At 43.2% G+C, this 17,720-nt stretch overlaps 1 protein-coding gene across 3 annotated transcripts in view; it reads right to left on the minus strand.

Annotated features, from left to right (window-relative positions):
- plppr1 (phospholipid phosphatase related 1) overlaps positions 1–17,720 on the minus strand; it is a 64,912-nt gene that overhangs the window by 7,206 nt on the left and 39,986 nt on the right. For all 3 annotated transcript variants that reach the window (XM_007892027.2, XM_007892025.2, XM_007892026.2), the window contains 4 exons: positions 11,024–11,156; positions 7,477–7,727; positions 3,529–3,705; positions 2,360–2,491 (listed from right to left, as the gene is read on the minus strand). In XM_007892027.2, coding sequence (XP_007890218.1) covers positions 2,360–2,491; positions 3,529–3,705; positions 7,477–7,727; positions 11,024–11,156 — 693 coding nt within the window. The remainder of the gene's footprint in view (positions 1–2,359; positions 2,492–3,528; positions 3,706–7,476; positions 7,728–11,023; positions 11,157–17,720) is intronic.

Here is a 17,720-nt window from a genome sequence, read left to right on the forward strand (position 1 = left end):
TGGCTGCCGCGTTCGCCCACAAATATACAGTCAATTCACTTTACAGTGTGTTCTGTGAAGCGCTTTGGGACGTCCTCCCGACGTGAAAAGCGCTATATCAAATGCAAGGATTATTATTATTTAGATGGGAGTAGGACGTTACAAAGGGACTTGGACAGATTAAGTGAGTGGGAAAAGCTGTGGCAGATGGGAGCTCAATGTAGGGAAGTGTGAAGTTACCCACTATGGACAAAAAAAATAAAGCAGAATATTTTCTTAATGGGGTGAAGTTAAGAACTGTGGAGGAGCAAAGGGATTTGGGTGCCCATATCCACAAATCACTAAAAACTAGTTCCCGGGTGCAAAAGTAATCAAAAAGGTGAATGGAATGTTTGCCTTTATCTCAAGAGGTCTGGAATACAAAGGGGAAGAAATGATGCTTCAGCCGTAGAGAGCGTTAGTCAGACCCCATCTGGAGACTGCGTTCAGTTTTGGGCACCACACCTGAAGAAAAATATATGGGCTCTGGAGGGGGTGCACCGCAGGTTCACCAGAATGTTACCAGGCCTAAAAGGGTTGTTACGAGGAAAGGCTGCGTAAACTTAGATTGTATTCCCTTGAGTTTAGAAAGTTCAGGGGTGATTTGATTGAGGTATTTAAGATAATAAAGGGATTTGATAGGGTAGATACAGAGAAGCAATTTCCTCTTGTGGGGGGAATCCGAAATGAGGGGCATAGTCTTAAAACTAGAACCAGGCCATTTAGCAACAACAAGATTACATTTGTATGGTGCTTTTCATGTTGGGAGGACGTCCCAAGGCGCTGGAAAGAGTACAACATTTCAGACCCGAGCTGGGGTCAGGGGGGAGAAGGGAGGGGAGGGGAAGGGGGGTGACCAATGGCATGGTTGAAGAGGAGGGTCTTGAGGCAGGACTTGAAGGAGCCTAAGGAGGGGGCGAGGTGGAGTGATTGGGGGATGGAGTTCCAGAGGTTGGGGGCAGAGTGGCTGAAGGCTCTCCCACCAATGGTGGGGCGGGTGGGTCGCGGGATGTGAAGCAGGCCAGAGCCAGCTGAGCAGAGGGAATGGGCGGGTTGGTAGAGGGTAAGGAGTGATTTTTACGATTTTAAGAGTGAAATCGGGAAGCATTTTTTCGCTCAAAGGGTGGTAGAAATCTGGAATTCTCACCTTGAAAAGGCCGTGGATGCTGGATCCATCCACACCTTCAAGAGTGTGGTTGATAGATTTTTGGTAGGTCAGGGTATTAAGGGATATGGGGAGAAAGTGGGAAATTGGAATTTAAAAGATTAGTTGAGGTACAGATCAGCCATGATCTAATTAAACGGTGGAACAGGCTCGATGGCCAACTCAATAGGTTCAGCATTGCCGACAGACAGTGAAGTAATAAACCCTAACATAGCAAGGTAGGAAAAAGGAAAACATAGTATAAAGCGTGCAACACTTTGGGGCCTTTCCTTTTAAGTTTTTACTTTATTTTAATTTTCTCGTGAAAAAAATTAAAAACCATGAATTGAATTAGGAATTGAGGGGGTAAAACAGTCTACTATTTTTAAGGTGAACTCAGAGACCTCCATAATAATAATAAAACTTAAGTAAATAAATTTGCATATTGATTTTGGAAAATGTTCACCTGGGTCTGAATTTACTTCATTCACATGGTATTTCAGAGCGTACAGAATTTGGCAAATTGTTGTATTCAGTCTTAACTTTGAAGTCGGGTGCCTGAAGTTTATAATACAAACTTACAACAATCCAGCTATGAAATTAAGGTTGCCCTTAAGAATTTACCAAATCTTGAATTCAAAAATGTGACACAAATGCAAAGTGCAAGTTGCTGCTGTTGTTTTTGTTATGTCTCACACAGGGTATCAATGGTTGATGTCAATAGAAATCTCTCACCTGGTTATTAATAGATATCGCTCACACTGGATATTATTCAATATCAGTCTCAAGCCAGTCAGTATCATTCAGATACCCAGATTTTAGTTACTGCGCTATCAGGGTAACTCACTTTCAGCTGAAGTCTACCTGAAATCATTCATTTTTAAACCCAATAAAGATCAGATGTTGGACAAAACTTTCAGTTTGGCCCTTTATGGGACTTCTCTCTTAATGGGCAATCAAGCCTTTGATAACGTTAGAGCAAGGAGTACCCACACTCACAGACATGGTGGGCTGAATGGTCTGCTTATGTGCTAAAGTTTCTATGTGATCATATTTAGTGTTGTGAGAATTTCTAGTTGTCTTAACTGTTACTCAGCTGTATAGAGTTTGTATGTAAGTGCTTGGACATCAAGAATAAAGGCATCTTTGCAGTGTTAATACAGGACCACAAAGTGGAGGTGAGATTCAGTGGCTTACCTGAGCACTCAACGTTTCAAGTGGGCTTTCCACCCGAGGGAATGTCATCAATGGTAGTCCATGGGGGTCTTCAGGTTTAGGTTTAGGCGCGGTGGTCTGCAATCCTTTGAAGTTGTGAACAACACATATTCCCTGGCACAAATGGGACATTTATGATAGCATTGGACTAAAAATATTTTGATTGCAAGTGAGGGGTGGGGAGGAAGGAAGGAAGAGGCAATCATTTTCCTAAGAAGGACCCTTGCAAGTCATAATGATTAATGACTTTATACAGTATATCTTGTGAAATGTGCTAGACTAAATGCAAAGATTATTATAATTATTATTATAATTAATTGTGTCCCCCATTCCACTAGCCGCTGTCTCTGCTCGGCTGTCTGGCCTCCTGCTCGGCCCTCTACTCGACCATCAGCAGCCATGCTTTCAGCTGCTTCACCCCAAAGCTTTAGAACTCTCTCCCCCAATCCCTCTGCCTTGCCCTCACTTTTCCTTCTTTTAAGTGACGAATGAAGGCCTTCCTCTTTGACTCTGTTTAAGGTCACCTCTTCCCTCCCCAGCGCTCTGAGACTCTGCCCTGCATGAATGGCACTATATAACAACAACAACAAACTTAACATTTGTATAGCGCCTTTCATGTCTGGAAGTCGTCCCAAAGCACTGGACAGTCAGGGATTCGCACCTGAGCTGGTGGTTGGCGTCAGGTGGGGTGCAGGGCGGGGATGGTAGGGGTAAAAGGGTGACCAAAGGCACGATCGAAGAGGAGGGTCTTGAAGTTATTGATGTTGGAGCTACTGTGCTTGAACATGGGAGGCAGGTGCACAAGGTCTCACAGTCTAGGCTGACAATCCAGTGCATTACTAGACAGCACTGCATTCTCAGAGATGCTGCCTTTAGGATAGGATGTTAAACCGATCTACCATCTGCCTATATTTAGATTGAGATTGCAGCTCAATGGTGAAGCCAAAGGCTGTAGAGCTCATAAGGGACATGGAGAAGGCAGGTCAAGGCGTCTGAGAATCTGAAAGGGGACAGTAAATACATTTTTCTGCTCCTAAAATTTTGATGTTTGTACTTGCAATTTAAATTATTTGATCTAATTGACCTGTGTTTCTTTAATCTTTGACAGACTAGATCCAAGTCGCGTCACACTTAAGTTGCAACAGACTTACCAAAAACAGAGCTACTGTGGTGCCCAGGACAAAGCCTGCAATCACATCAGAGCAGTGGTTCCGGTACTCAGAGACGCGGTTTAGTCCTGTTAAAAAGGCAGCACAGAGTGCTCCCAAGCACAGGACCGGCTTTGCTAACCTGCTGCTTTTAGTCTTTATTGTGCTTGTGATGTACATCTGAAACAGAACAGAGACACATCAGAAATTAACTGGATGGACATGTGTCCTGTAAGAAATAAATAACATGGCAATATGCAAGCAACATTAGGGAGGTTCGTGGAACCCTGATCTGGCTATTCGTCACTCACTCTATGGTTGTTTGTTGGTCATTCACTGGACCAACAGAAAAGTGCGGCTGCAGTTTTTCCACGGAAAAAACACCCCCTCCACTACTAACCTGTCCACAGTGTGCTAGGCCCTGTACCTCTCGCGCTGTTTGCTCGACGCTGCTACCGTGGGTGGAGCAGCTCTGGTTCCCCATGCGCGGCAGGGGGAGTGTTGAAATCGACTTTGCCCGGCGTCCGAGGCCTAAACTGGGCTCCTGCGACCAATTCTTGGTAAGTGCTGTACTATTCAAATTAACATTTTTATTATTTTAAACATAGCTACATGTTCAGGAAATATATGCCTATAGTTTTAATCTGAGTTGTTTCACAAAATGCGTCTCTCCGTAGCATCAATCAATCCTCCACAATTAACTGGAAAATTTCTCCCCAATTCTCCGCAAAATTTGTCAAATGCCCCGCAATGTTTGGCAAATATTTCCACACTTTTTCTTTGGTCCAGATCATTGCTCTGCACAACGGGCTGTCGGGTTTCACCCACAAAAGGCACAGTCAATCCACTTTGCAGGATATTCTGTGAAGCGCTTTGAGACATCTCAACAACGTGATAAGGCGCTATATTAAATGCAAGGATTATTATTTATTATTATTATCTGAGACTCAATAATCCTCCTTTGGAACACTCACTTACTCTAATTGTAAGGTGGATATAAAGGATAGCAGATATTATTCTACAAATACACTGTTCATCTTTTGTTTGGATCTTTTACTCAAATATTGTGATCCAGTGAAAAGTACAGTCGTACAATAAGAAGTGAACTTTGCATTCATATTAAGAAACAAACACAAGTTGACCGCTAGCGGGCACTAAGCACATACAGTTTGATCATTTCCCAACAGAGCTTCTGAAAATTGTTAGTGTGAGCATCTTTGAAGTATAAATATGAACTCTGCCCCAAGGGATCTAAGGATTGAAATTCCAGTGTTTTTACCTGGAAGGCACTGATGATTTTTTAAGTAAAGAGTGTGATTTTTTTTTAACATGGGAATATTAAGGCAACCCCGGTTCACCACATGAATACTCGTTTCTGGAGTGTGCATAAGTCAACACCAAAGAACAGCCTCCAATACATTCAAACATTTTGCAATGCTGATGTAACACCAGAATTTTGATCTGTTATATTTACTAATTCGCTAACAGTGATGTTTGGAGACGTCTGAAAATGCAGGAAGTCCATGACATGTTCATGAGGACAGCAAGGATGTGGAGTTTAACCTCATAGAAAGAAACTTGTTTAAGTCCACATCATAAATATTAAAGTAAAACCTTAAACTGCAATTTGTTTATTAATCCATCTCCAAGATATATTTTAGTCTAATTATTTTCAAATACAGACATCATTTTATCAATGGCTCTTCTGTGCTCTTTTAGCGTTAATCATGTCATTGCAGCACAGTGAGATGAAGCGAGATTATCAGTTGGGTTTATCTTGATCCAATTGATTCACTGAAGGATGCAATTTGTCCTCAAGGTTACACCTATTTACTGTATAGAAACATTGGATTGTCTCCCAAAGTCTACAGTAAGACAGGCATCACTCATCAAGTGAGGGCATGAGAAGGAAATGACTTCATGAAAAGTAAGGTTTAAAACAGTAATTGTTTCACAACCAAATCAAAACCATTTCATTAAATGTCAAACATTCATTTAAACCACGGTCATGAGCAGCAAAATCAATCTTATACTGCCTGACGTTCCAATAACATGCTTGTGTTTAATTCTGAGTGTGATTCTAACTGGGGTTTATTAATGTAGAATGCAAAAAGGAGAAACATGAGTTTCTCTGCACTGCCTCCAGGATGCGTGTTAAATATTAAATATTGCTGTGTTTCCATTTAATATGAAACAATATATTCTCTACCACGTGACATGCCTCTGAATGATGAATAAATGAAATAATTAGCTGAGACAAGACTTTGGTAATATTATTCCACCAAGCTGTAGAAGTTATACACTGCTGTGAGGATTTTGAAATCCAATAAAATATGTGGAAACTAATATTTTCCATTAATTCCTGTCATCCCTCTTTATTGTCCTCTGCTACCTTTTTACTCTGTAGGTTTGCCATTCATAGACGGACCACAGTGTGAAAGGAGAGTCTTATCCCTCTTGGATCACTTCCTCCACTGGATTGACCTCTGGTGTTGCCAATGCTGCGGGGAGTAAATGTCTAACAGTGAAAACAACAATGTGATGAATGTGTAGAACTTTCTGTAATTTGTTCCCGGCATTCCCGCCACCACGTCCCCCACTCCTGATTCTGCTACTTTTGTTTAAGTAGCGCAAACTTAGGAAAAGACTGTTTCAAATGTATTGCAGCTCTGCGACCTCCTAACCCCCTATCAACCCGCCCGTTTCCTCCGCACAACCGGCTCTGGCCTGCTCCACGTCCCGACCCACCAGCCCCATCATTGGCGGGAGAGCCTTCAGCCACTCTGCCCCCAACCTCTGGAATTCCATCCCCCAATCACTCCTCCTCGTCCCCTCCTTAGCCTCCCTCAAGTCCCGCCTCAAAACCCTCCTCTTCGACCATGCCATCGGCCACCCCCCTTCCCCTCCCCTCCCTTCTCCCCCCCTGAACCCTGGTCGGGTTTGAAATGCTGTTCACTGTCCAGCTCCTTGGGACATCCTCTCGATGTGAAAGGTGCTGTACAAATGTAATCTTGTCGTTGCTGTTGCAGCTACACCGAATTCAGCATTATTGTATACTGATATCTTTCCTTACATCACACTCAATGTATTATACTCTGTTATTCCGCCACTTACACCACACTTCCCTCTGATACAAGTTGTTGTTTACCTTACTTTACCTGCCACTCTGAGCTCATCCTCACTCTGGAACCTTTTTCTATTTCATGAGTTATTTGATGAAGTGTTACACTGCACTTGGGGCCCTCAGTTATGTCAGTTATGTTAGAACCTTGTTAATTTTCTTATGTTTCAGCGTTCAAGTTCCCCCTATGATCTCACCCCATTTAAACTCTGCAACTTCCTACAACCCTCCCGACACAGTTGCTCCTTTTGCTCAACAAGCACCGGCTCCCACCTCCCATCTTCTCACCCACAACGGTGGGCAACATTTTCAACCTCTCTCTTCTTCCATCTTTCCTCTCCTCACGCCCTTCAGCTCCCACCGTCTTTATGGTCGGCCAACAAAATAAATTTCTTGATTGAATATTTCTTGATATATTCCATAAATAAATGCAGCACTGCTTTAAAACTATGCCTGCTTATTCTACTGTCTTGGTGCAACCTACAGTTGCAAGAGATAATTTCAGGAGACACCAGGAAGTTTTCCTTTACCCGGGGGATAATTCTCGAATGGAACAGGTTGTGAGTAAGGGTAGTTAAAACCAGGATATTTAATTCATTTAAAAAAGCAGCTTGAAGCTGAGATGATACGATGGTCTGGTGGGTTTTCTGGAGGGATACGATCAGATGGGCCGAAACATACGCTTCATCCAAACTAATCTTGTGATCCTAAAGAGTGACCTGATGTGAGAAGCACAGCCAAAAGGCTATGATGGCATAGCAATGTGGGTTAATTAGTGAGAAGGTGGCTTTGTATATTTGAGCCCTGTTATGGTGAAACAGAGCACCTACCGTCGCATACAGAGCAGAGTACACGCTCAACGCCGCATCCTTGGATGGAAAGGATCGTCGAGCCAATGCAACAACATCAGGATCCCCAGTGCAAATGGTTTCACCAGTTATGAAGCGAGTGTGGGAACGGCAGTCAGATCCTGTGTAATTGGGTTTGCAAACAGTAATGAAGTACGGTGTCAGGCTTCCTGTGACCACTTGGCCTGCGTTCACAAATATGTCGGTAGCAAACAAGCCGAAGGCAAATACACCTGTCGGAATGAAGAAGAAAAACATTTAGGAATAGACGACTTGTAGTGTTGTCTGTAGTTTCAGATATAACTGCAACAACTGCTCTCCAAACATGAAACATGCCATATAATTGTAAAATTGTTGTACAGTAAAACTCACATAAGTTATCTTTATAAATCGTACAATCACCTAAGAAGTACCTGCAACCGAATCCCATTCAGTTTTCTATCAAAACCACTCACATTTCTTTGCACTAGTTGTACTAATCCTCTCCTAACTTGTAACACCGCTACTTTATCCTTCATTACTCCTGCACTTATCTATTGAGTCACAGGAAACAGAGTCTTGATCCGTCAGGACATGTGTACTTACTGACTGCAGTGACAAACTACCTCGTGCACTTACCAGCTTCATTCCTGATACCAGGAATGGGGAAGCTTAGCTATGAGGACAGGCTGGAAAAGTTAGGACTTTTCCCATTAGAGCAGAGAAGGTTACGCGGGGACCTGATAGAGGTCTTCAAGATCATGAAAGGTTTCGACAGGCTAGATAAGGGAAAAGCTGTTTCCGCTGGTAGGTGTGTCTGTGACTCGTGGTCATAGTCTTAAGATATCTACCAAAAGAAGCAGAGGGGAGGTTAGAATTTTTTTTTACACTCAGTGAGTTGTTAGAATTTGTAATGATCTGCCTGAAAGGGCAGTGAAGTCCGATTCGATAACAGCTTTTAAGAGAGAACTGGATAGGTATCTGGAGAAGACAGGTTTGCAGGGTTATGGGGAGAAAGCTGGTGAGTGGGGTTAATAAAAGTCAGTTGCTCTGTCGAAGAGCCGGCACAGACTCGATGGGCCGAATGGCCTCCTTCTGTGCCGTAACATTCTATGATTCTATGATTCATTGAATTACACATGTGGAGTGTAGATTATTGATTAAATTGGATTTTATACGATTTATACAGTTTGCCTGCAACTCAGACTTCACTTAAGTCATATTAAAATTATTAAATGTTATGTTCCCGACTGATACAACTTATGGTGAGTTTTACTGTCTTGGGGAGTTCTGGATTGTCGGAGCTTCAGTGTTTCGGATGAAATTCTTGAGAAATCTACTTTAAGTGCAAGTGCAAGATGCAACCAAGTTGAGTTGGCAGGACGAGATTAATAAAGAAGTAGTGTTGGGTGTTTTGCCAGGGCAGAGCCTCTCCGTGTCGTAGATTGGAATGGGAAGTCATCCAGGCAGGTTCTGACTGCTGCTGACTGCTACAACAAGCCTGAGTGCTACTTAGCCGGTTTCACCCATCTGCCCAAAGTGGATGTCGGGATGACACAAGATTTCATTTTAAACACAGGAACAGATTTCTCAATTCAGCTGCAACAATCATCCCACTGAGAGCAGTCCGACAGTCACCAGTACAGCTACCAACACGGACCGTGTGACAGGCAAGCCCAATTACACACTGTTGATTCTAATGTAACTCCAAGCCTATCAGTAACCTGATAAACAAACACTGACCTCAAGGTTGCTAATATGAAGTCATGTGCAGCCAACGCTACCTAATAGTCTGCTAAATCCCATCAGATATCAGCCACAACCTGTCCACAGCAAATTGAACAGCCTGTGGCATCAAGCACTCATGCAACATTCATCAAAAGGCATAAAACAGAGGTAACAATCTAGTGCTGCAAACATCCGAAGCAAAAATCTGGTTCTTCTGGTTGGTTTACACTGAGGAAATGGTTCCTGTAGTAATTTGGAAAAATTGTAATATCTTTTGAAAGACTTATTTTTCCCAATTAAAATAACAGAAGAACAATAATGTGAACATCAGTGAAGTCTCAACACTGATATTCTCGGAAGTGAGGTGCCCTGAATACTCGTGTGAGGATTCAGGCAAAGAGTTCCCCCTGACATGAAAGGCATTGTATCAAAGGCAAGTTTTTTTTTCTGTCACGTTCAAATACCCCAGTGGCTGTTCCTGGCCATTCACCTACACACAGCACAATGATTCAGTTAGCAGTGCAGGGGCTGCTCTCCTGCTCTGGAAACCACAACCCAGTGCCTTCATTGCAAGCTTTGCAACAGCTAAGCCTTCTCTAACCTCCAGTAGCTTCATAATATTGATGCAGCTAAGAGCAGGAGAGACCCAGGGGTAAGAGTGTCACTTTTTATTTGGGCTTAGCTGCAGCAACTTGGCTCTGGCTGAATGGTTAGATGCTTATGCCACAAATCCTTTTAGAACAGTTGAATTAACAATGTAAGATCCCACTTTAATGAAAATAATTCAGCACTGCTCTCATGGGAAATGTAGCCAAAGTTTCATAGAACACACTGACGTAAACCACATCAAGTACTGAAAGGCCTTTAGCTGACAACATTAAGATGTCACTTAAGCAAACAAACGCAGAGTTCTGAGAATGGGGAATTGGAAGATAAATTAGTAATCTACAGGGTACGGCATTATGAAAAGGATCTGGTTAAAAAGAGTAAAAACATGATCACTGATGTATAGCTTAAACCTACAACCATTCTGCCTTCCGCTCTGTAACTCCATGTCAGATTCCCTCTGAATCGCTCTCTCTCCTCTTTCAAGGTATATCTGAAAAGATATCTCTTATTATTCCCCTCCCACCACTCTCAGTTCCTACCCTGAACTCGGGTGCCCCATTCAGCACTGTGAAGCTCTTTGAGATGACCCCGATCGCCCCCCCACCACCCAACGTAAAAGACACCATATCAATTATGCTGTATGGTATTGTGAAGGGATAGAGCAGAAGTCACAATAAGCGATAGTCAGCTTCCAACTAATGCTTTCCCCCACCTGTGTTAGTTCTTTCTGAAAGCACCGTCAACGAGATACACTTTAAAATGTACCTGAAAAGAGGCAAGAAGGTAAGGAGCAAATCAGAGGAACCTGAGAATGGTGTTTATAACTCCAGTTCTCCCAGTCGCTCATCAAGATAAGCCCTTCTCCCAAGGTATTAATCTCGTGAACCATCACTGGACACTCTCCAAGGCTAGTATAATAAAAACTATCATTAAGACACTCTACTCATGTGAACCACGATTGATTCTTTCATTACATGATCATTCTTCCCGAGAGACAGATAAAGTTTCTGAAGGAACATTACATTCACTATCTTTATGTAAGATCTCTCGTTGATTTATATAGTAGGGTCAGAAGTGTGGTGTGCTGTTCTCATCCTGCCACTGAAAGAATTCTCCGTACCCTCACCATCCAATTAACACTTCCCCTCCAAATACATGTACTTGTGAACTGTTTACCACCCAAAAATCAAGGCAAGTTTTTAAAATAACTCACCAATAAATCTAATTATTCTTCGGAAAAGTGGGCTCAGGTAACAGCACTCTCCTGTTACGATTGTCTTCTCTTGAAGGAGGAGGTTTTCCCTGGTTGTTTTTATAAAATACATCGATATCTCACCAATAAAAATCTGCAAAAAATTAAAAAATACATATGATGCATACACATACATAAAACAAACACACACACAAACACACACCAACACATGGACACGCACATAGAGCAACCTAACATACAGGATTGGCAAAATAATGCAAATACTGAACAAAGCTGCAGATTCCTTGATGTGTCTTAGGCCAACACTGGAGCTCTGCTTTGTTTCTTTTCTTGGTTTTGAATTCCATGAAGATTGATGCAGACAGAAGAAGATTGTGCCAGAAATTTTTTTAATTCTTTGCAAATCTTAAAAATTGGTCTGAAAAGTGCCACAGTAGCACTCTTTGCAGGTTTGTTGAATGGAAGTTGAGAATGACACTTATCTTGTTGGTGATAGATCAAATAACAAAATAACAGCTGAGCTGCAGAGCTCCAAGTGCTTCTCAATGAGCCAAGAGACTGAAGAGTGACAGCAGCTTTACGAAAAAATGTCTTTTTTAAGTGAAATCAATTCAAGAGTTTGCAAGACCTCTAACCAACACATTCACCCATAAAATATATAGTCACTGCACTCTACAGTGTAGTAGATCCTGAGAGGCGCTTTGCGACACTCGAATTCATGATAAAATACAATGACAACATCAAAATGATTCTTATTAATAATCACTTGTGTATACACACAAATAGATACAATATGGACATTGAGTTGTGCTCCTCATGGTTAAATGTTAACCAGATCAGGGAGAGTGACATTCAACTTGCCACTAAGTTGAGCAATGTTGACAATGGTACTGAAAATCCTATTGTTTGCAAGCTGGACATCAGTGGGTAAACAGTGACTTTACAGTTTGTAAATGAAATTGCAAGTTCAGTTTCAACAAAAGAGGAAAACAATCCCAATTCCAAAGATCTGGGATCCCAAAGACCCACACGCATCATTTTGCTCCCGACCAGAAAAATCTGGGGAAAATATTCATCCTTTCAATTGAATCTCAGAGAATTAGTATTGCAACAGGTATCTTACTTTATTTTGTCTCAAAGATGTCCTGGATATTTTATGACTTTATGATTGAGTGGAGTATAGTTACCAGTCATACACATTGTCAGGGAGCAGGTCATAATCATAGATTTTTCGATATAGATATTGTCCGACATCAGTAGTACACTGTATGCATGGAGTCACAATCTACCACTGTCAGTTAAGAATGATTGGCATAAATTGCCAAATGTGTAAATTATTTTCTTAAGCAATCTAAAAGATACCCTAGAGTGAATACAAAACAATAATTGAGATTGATATGACAGCTATACACCTCTCAAGAGCTCGCTCTTATGGATTCTGTCTCGATGAAATTACTATCTTGGAATGAGTCCCGAGGAATCAGAATGCTCGCTTAACAGAGCATTTGTTTCAACATGTGCACTGCACAAGAACATCATCACCACAGTATTAACTATTCCACATTCTAGTTACTGCACTTGCATGAACATTTGTAATCTAGTCCAACGTGCAGCTGAATAATTTTTTTTAAAAAATTTCTTCTGATCAGCAAAGACGCAGTCCAAATCACACTTGCAAGGTATGTTCTTTTACAGAACTACCCATCCTAAGGCATCTGTTACTTCATTCACACGACAAAGTGTTTTTCCTGTTATCCAAGAGACATAGCAATTTGAAGGAGACATGCAATTCCAGGCGAGAATAGTTAAGAGTGTCTTGAGACCTTGGCTGTAGCAAACAATAGAGACCCAGAGTATCCTTTCATTCTTTGACATTCATGACATTTTTACATCTCCAGAATCTTGGCAACTCTTGCCTTTGGCAACCTTTGTCATCCTGCCAGCAGCACAGAACAAACGTGTTCACCTCAGCCGTGAAAACCTTCACAATATCACAAGAGAAGTCAGATGAATAAGGCCTTTTGGGAACAGATGGGCCATGCGTATGCTCTTATTTTGCTTGAGTCCAAATACCTGACTGTCCAGTGCCTTGGGACATCCTCCCAACTTGAAAGGTGCTATACAAATGGAATCGTTGATGGTGGTGTTAAGTCAATTGGGTGACATCTTCCGCAGACATGGGGTAAATTTCCACATGTATGCTGATGACCCCCATCTCTACCTTTCCTCCTCTACCCTCAACTCCCCGACCACCGATATCCTGACAGCCTGCCTGTCCGACATCGAGTCCTGGATGAGGGCAAACTTTCTCCAATTGAACGTCAGCAAGACCGACAGCCACCTGATTGGCTCACGTAGCCCTCCGCACCTCAGGCGCTGGCAGCATCAGCATCCACAGCTGCACACTCAACCTAAGCCAGTCAAGAACCTGGGAGTCTTGTTTGACCCTGAATTGTCCTTTCTCCCCCACATCCGCGCCATGACCGGCACTGCCTACCACCACCTCCGCAACATTGCCAGACGCCGCCACTGCCTCACCCCTCAGGCTGCCAAAACCCTCACCCACGCATTCGACACATCAAGGCTCGATTATGGAAACTCTTTCCTCATTGGCCTTCCCAACTCTTTCCTTCACAAACCGCAGATCAACCAAAACTCATGTACTCTCGCTCACCAGGCTCCATGACCCAATCACTCCCACCCTCGCTCGACTCCACTCGCTCCCCATCCCACAGAGGATAGAATTCAAGATCCTCGTCCTCACTTTCAAGGCCATCCATGGCTTTGCCCCCTCCTACCTCTCTGACCTGCTGACTCCCTACCAACTTGCCCACTCCCTCCGTTCAGCAGGCTCCGGCCTGCTCCATGTCTCCCGCCCGACCTGCCCTGCCATCGGTGGCCGAGCTTTCAGCCTGTCTGCCCCCACACTCTGGAACTCCGTCCCTCGGTCCCTTTGCCACGCTTCCTCCCTTGCCTCCTTCAAGGCCAGTCTCAAGACCCTCTTCTCCGATTGTGCCTTCGGTCGCCCTCCCACCTCTCTGCCTTTATTCACCCCTATACCACCCCTCCCCCATGCTTGGGCCTTGATACCTGACTGTTCAGCGCTTTGGGACATCTTTCAGACGTGAAAAGCACTCTCTGAATTAATTTTGTGGTGGTTGTTATTGTTGAAGGCCTGACCGCCAATGGTGGGGCGGGCCAGGCTGGGTTAATGGAGCAGGCCAGAGTCTGCTGAGTGGAGGGAATGGACAGGTTGATAAGGAGTTAACTGTTCAGAGAGGTAGGAGGAGACAAGGCCATGGAGGACCTTGAAGGTGAGGATGATAATTTTTAACTCGATAGAGACCATGAGTATTCTTTGTTCGAGCGCCTCGGGACATCCTCCCGACTTGAAAGGCGTGATACAAATGTAATTTTGATGTTGTTGTTGGTGTTCACCTACCTATTCATTCTTTGATAGCGCTGGAAATCTCCGTGTGATGTGGCAAAGGCAAGCATCCTCGCTGCAACTGTGTCCAGGATCAATGGTTTCTTGTGAGGCGAGGAAGTACCCCTTACAATTGCCTTATGAAAAGAATCCTTGTATTTGATATAGAGCCTAATTACACCATGCAGACATTTCAAAGCGCTTCACAGAATATACTGTAAAGTGAATTGTCTGTATATTATTATTGTAATTATTACACATTTCCACTAACCGGTGCTCTGTCCTACCTGTGTTTGAGGAAGATGCTTTACTGTTACAGAAGATGATGTGTATAAGACATTTTACAAATTGAATGCTCAAAGCTGATTAAATCACACAAAATCAATGATACTGGAGTCTGTTCACCACAGATAAGCAATCCTATTGCATACTTATGGTGTTTATTGGAGCACTGCCCAAGTTACGGGAATCAACACTAAGTGAACAGCTGTGGATTTTATTTGCCTTCAGGATATTGGCACTATATGAATACAGGTGGTTGTTGTTGTTGTTGTGGTGGTGGAGTCCCAGGCTGAACGACATTTGTGTTGTATCTCTCCGCTGCAGCCTGTCATTCAGCAGTGACAGAACTGGCAAATTTGGTCAGTGCTTCAATTCCAGCATCTGTGGAGTTCATGTGCTTGAAGCAGATTGTCACTGACAGGAGAAACTAATGGCACAAAGGCATTCCCAATGAGACAGTGATTGGGGAGGTGTCACTATGAATTTTTTTGGGGAGGGGGCGAGAAATTAAATGATGATGTTACAAAGAACAAATGCAAACTGTCTCAAGAAATAGTGACTTTGTAGAACTTTCACTGAGAGAAAATTAGAATCAAGGAGTCAGAACAGAGAGTTGTGTTATCTGCAATGATAAAAGGAGGAAGTAAACCACACAAACTCCATATATCACTACAGCTTTACTTTCGAGTTGGCTCCAGAACTTGCATTCTGCTCATATCATCAGTTCAGAGAACGGAATTTCTCCTGGTGTCCTGGTTAACAATGCCCCCAAATAAAATTGATCTTCACTTTATGGCTGTTTGTAGGACATTGCTGTGCACATACTTCAGCTGTGTTTGCCTACAAAACACACAGTAATTACACTTTCAATAAGTCCTGCTCCTGATGTGAAAAGTGCTATATCAAATACATGTATAAGAATTATTATTATTCATTCTTCTTCTGAAAAAGCTAGATGGTAACAATTTTTATATAACAAAAATGAATACATGCCAGATATGTGATTGCAAATCTATTGCTAAGTGATCTGAGTGACCAAAATACCCTTATATCAAGAGACTTGAGGACAACGGCACATATTCTCCCTATAAACAAAGCTGAGTACCAGCAATGTGTATGTAGACATAAGGACATCACCTGTCAAAGCACCTGTTGATGTCAAAGGACATTTAACAATAGAATTGCAGTTGCCTTACACAAGTTTTCAGCATTCTACCCATCACTCTTTCCTTAACAAAGGCTCAAGCTTACTTTGTTCGAGACTGGATTATGCTGGACAACTCACAATTTACCCCTTTTGTTTTAAAAAACCTTTTGTTTCATCTCAACGATAGACACATTACCAAAGGACATGTTTCCATGAGAAAGTCAAATTTTGTCTTGTTACCTTGAAAGGGTCATAAAGTATGTAGCAGCTACACCAGTGCCATGGAGGTAGAAATAGATCCAGCCAAGAATACGGATGAAACAATCATCTTTAATCAAACAAAGCCCATAAAAACAAACTGCAAGAAGAGTAGAGGACACCAATGGTTGCGACAGGTGTCCTCCATTTGGTTCTCTCCATAATTAGCATTCTCACCATCATTGTGTTGTCCCAATTGTTATTGTAACTGACCTTTAGTACTGGAGAGTGGGTCGGGGAGACAACAACAACAAAATTACATTAATAATCCTAATAATAATAATCCTTGCATTTGATATAGCGCTTTTCACGTCGGGAGGACGTCCCAAAGCGCTTCACAGAACACACTGTAAAGTGAATTGACTGTATATTTGTGGGCGAACGCGGCAGCCGATTGTGCACAGCAATGTACCACAAACAGTCGTAGATTGAAAATGACCAATTTATTATTGTTTTGGGTTTTGGAGGGATTATTATTAGGCGTGTGGAGTAAGGAAACTTGCCCAAGTTTTCACCCTGCCTGGAATTGAATACAGATCTCTTGCTTGCAAAGCGAGTACTCTAACCACTGAGCTACAGGACTGCATTTGTATAGTACCTTTCACTTCGGGGGACATCCCAAGGTGCTGGACAATCAGTGTTTCGGACCTGAGCTGGGGATCGGGGAGGGTGGATGGCAGTGGGGGAAGGAAGGTGATCGAAGGCACGGTCGCAGAGGAGTGTCTTGAGATGGGTCTTGAAGGAGGCAAGGGAGGTAGAGGGACTGTGGAATGGAGTTCAAGAAGGTGGGGGCAGAGTGACAAAAGACTCACTGTCGATGATGGGGAGGTCGAGGCGGGACGCGTGAAGCAGGCTGAGCGGAGGGAGCGGGCAGGATGGTAGGGGGTTACGAGGTTGCAAAGGTAGGGTGGAACAAGGCCATGGAGGATTTTGAAGGTGGTCAACGGTATTAAAGGCAGCAGAGAGGTCAAGGAGGACGAGTGAGCCCTGGTCGCAGATGGACAAAATGTCTTTAGTCACTTTGAGCAAAGCTGTTTCTGTGCTGCGGGTGGTACGGAAACCCAAATAGAGGGGTTTGTGAAGGGAGTGGCAGGAGAGGAAGGATCGAAGCTGGGAAGCAATGAGTTGTTCCAAGACCTTGGAAAGGAAAGGCAGGTTGGAGATGGGGCAGTAGTTTGATAGTAGGGAAGGATCCAGGGCGGGTTTTTTAAGGATAGTTGTGATGATCACCGTTTTTAAAAGGGAATGGTGCCAATGGGCAGGGAGAGGTTTATGGTGTCTGTGAGTAAGGGGGGTAAGTAGGTAGAGCTGGAAGGTTAGGAGAAAGGTAGGGTTAGGGTTGAGGGAGTGGGTGGTTGGTTTCATGAGGGTTGTAGAAGTGGTGAGAGAGGAGTAGGAGAGGTTCAAAGGTGTGGAGGGTGGGATGCGTAGGGGGTGGGGTGTGAAGGGGAGATGTGGAGGGGGTAGTATTCAGAATGGCAGAGGTAACTGAGCAGATCGCCTCAACTTTGGTTTCGGAAGTCCAGCATCTCTTCGCAGTTGGCATTGGAGGAGAGGTTGGGCGAGATAAGAGAGGGTAGGCA

This window comes from Callorhinchus milii, unplaced genomic scaffold (assembly GCF_018977255.1).
Source record: "Callorhinchus milii isolate IMCB2004 unplaced genomic scaffold, IMCB_Cmil_1.0 Scaffold1, whole genome shotgun sequence".
Classification (NCBI taxonomy): Eukaryota; Metazoa; Chordata; class Chondrichthyes; order Chimaeriformes; family Callorhinchidae; genus Callorhinchus; species Callorhinchus milii.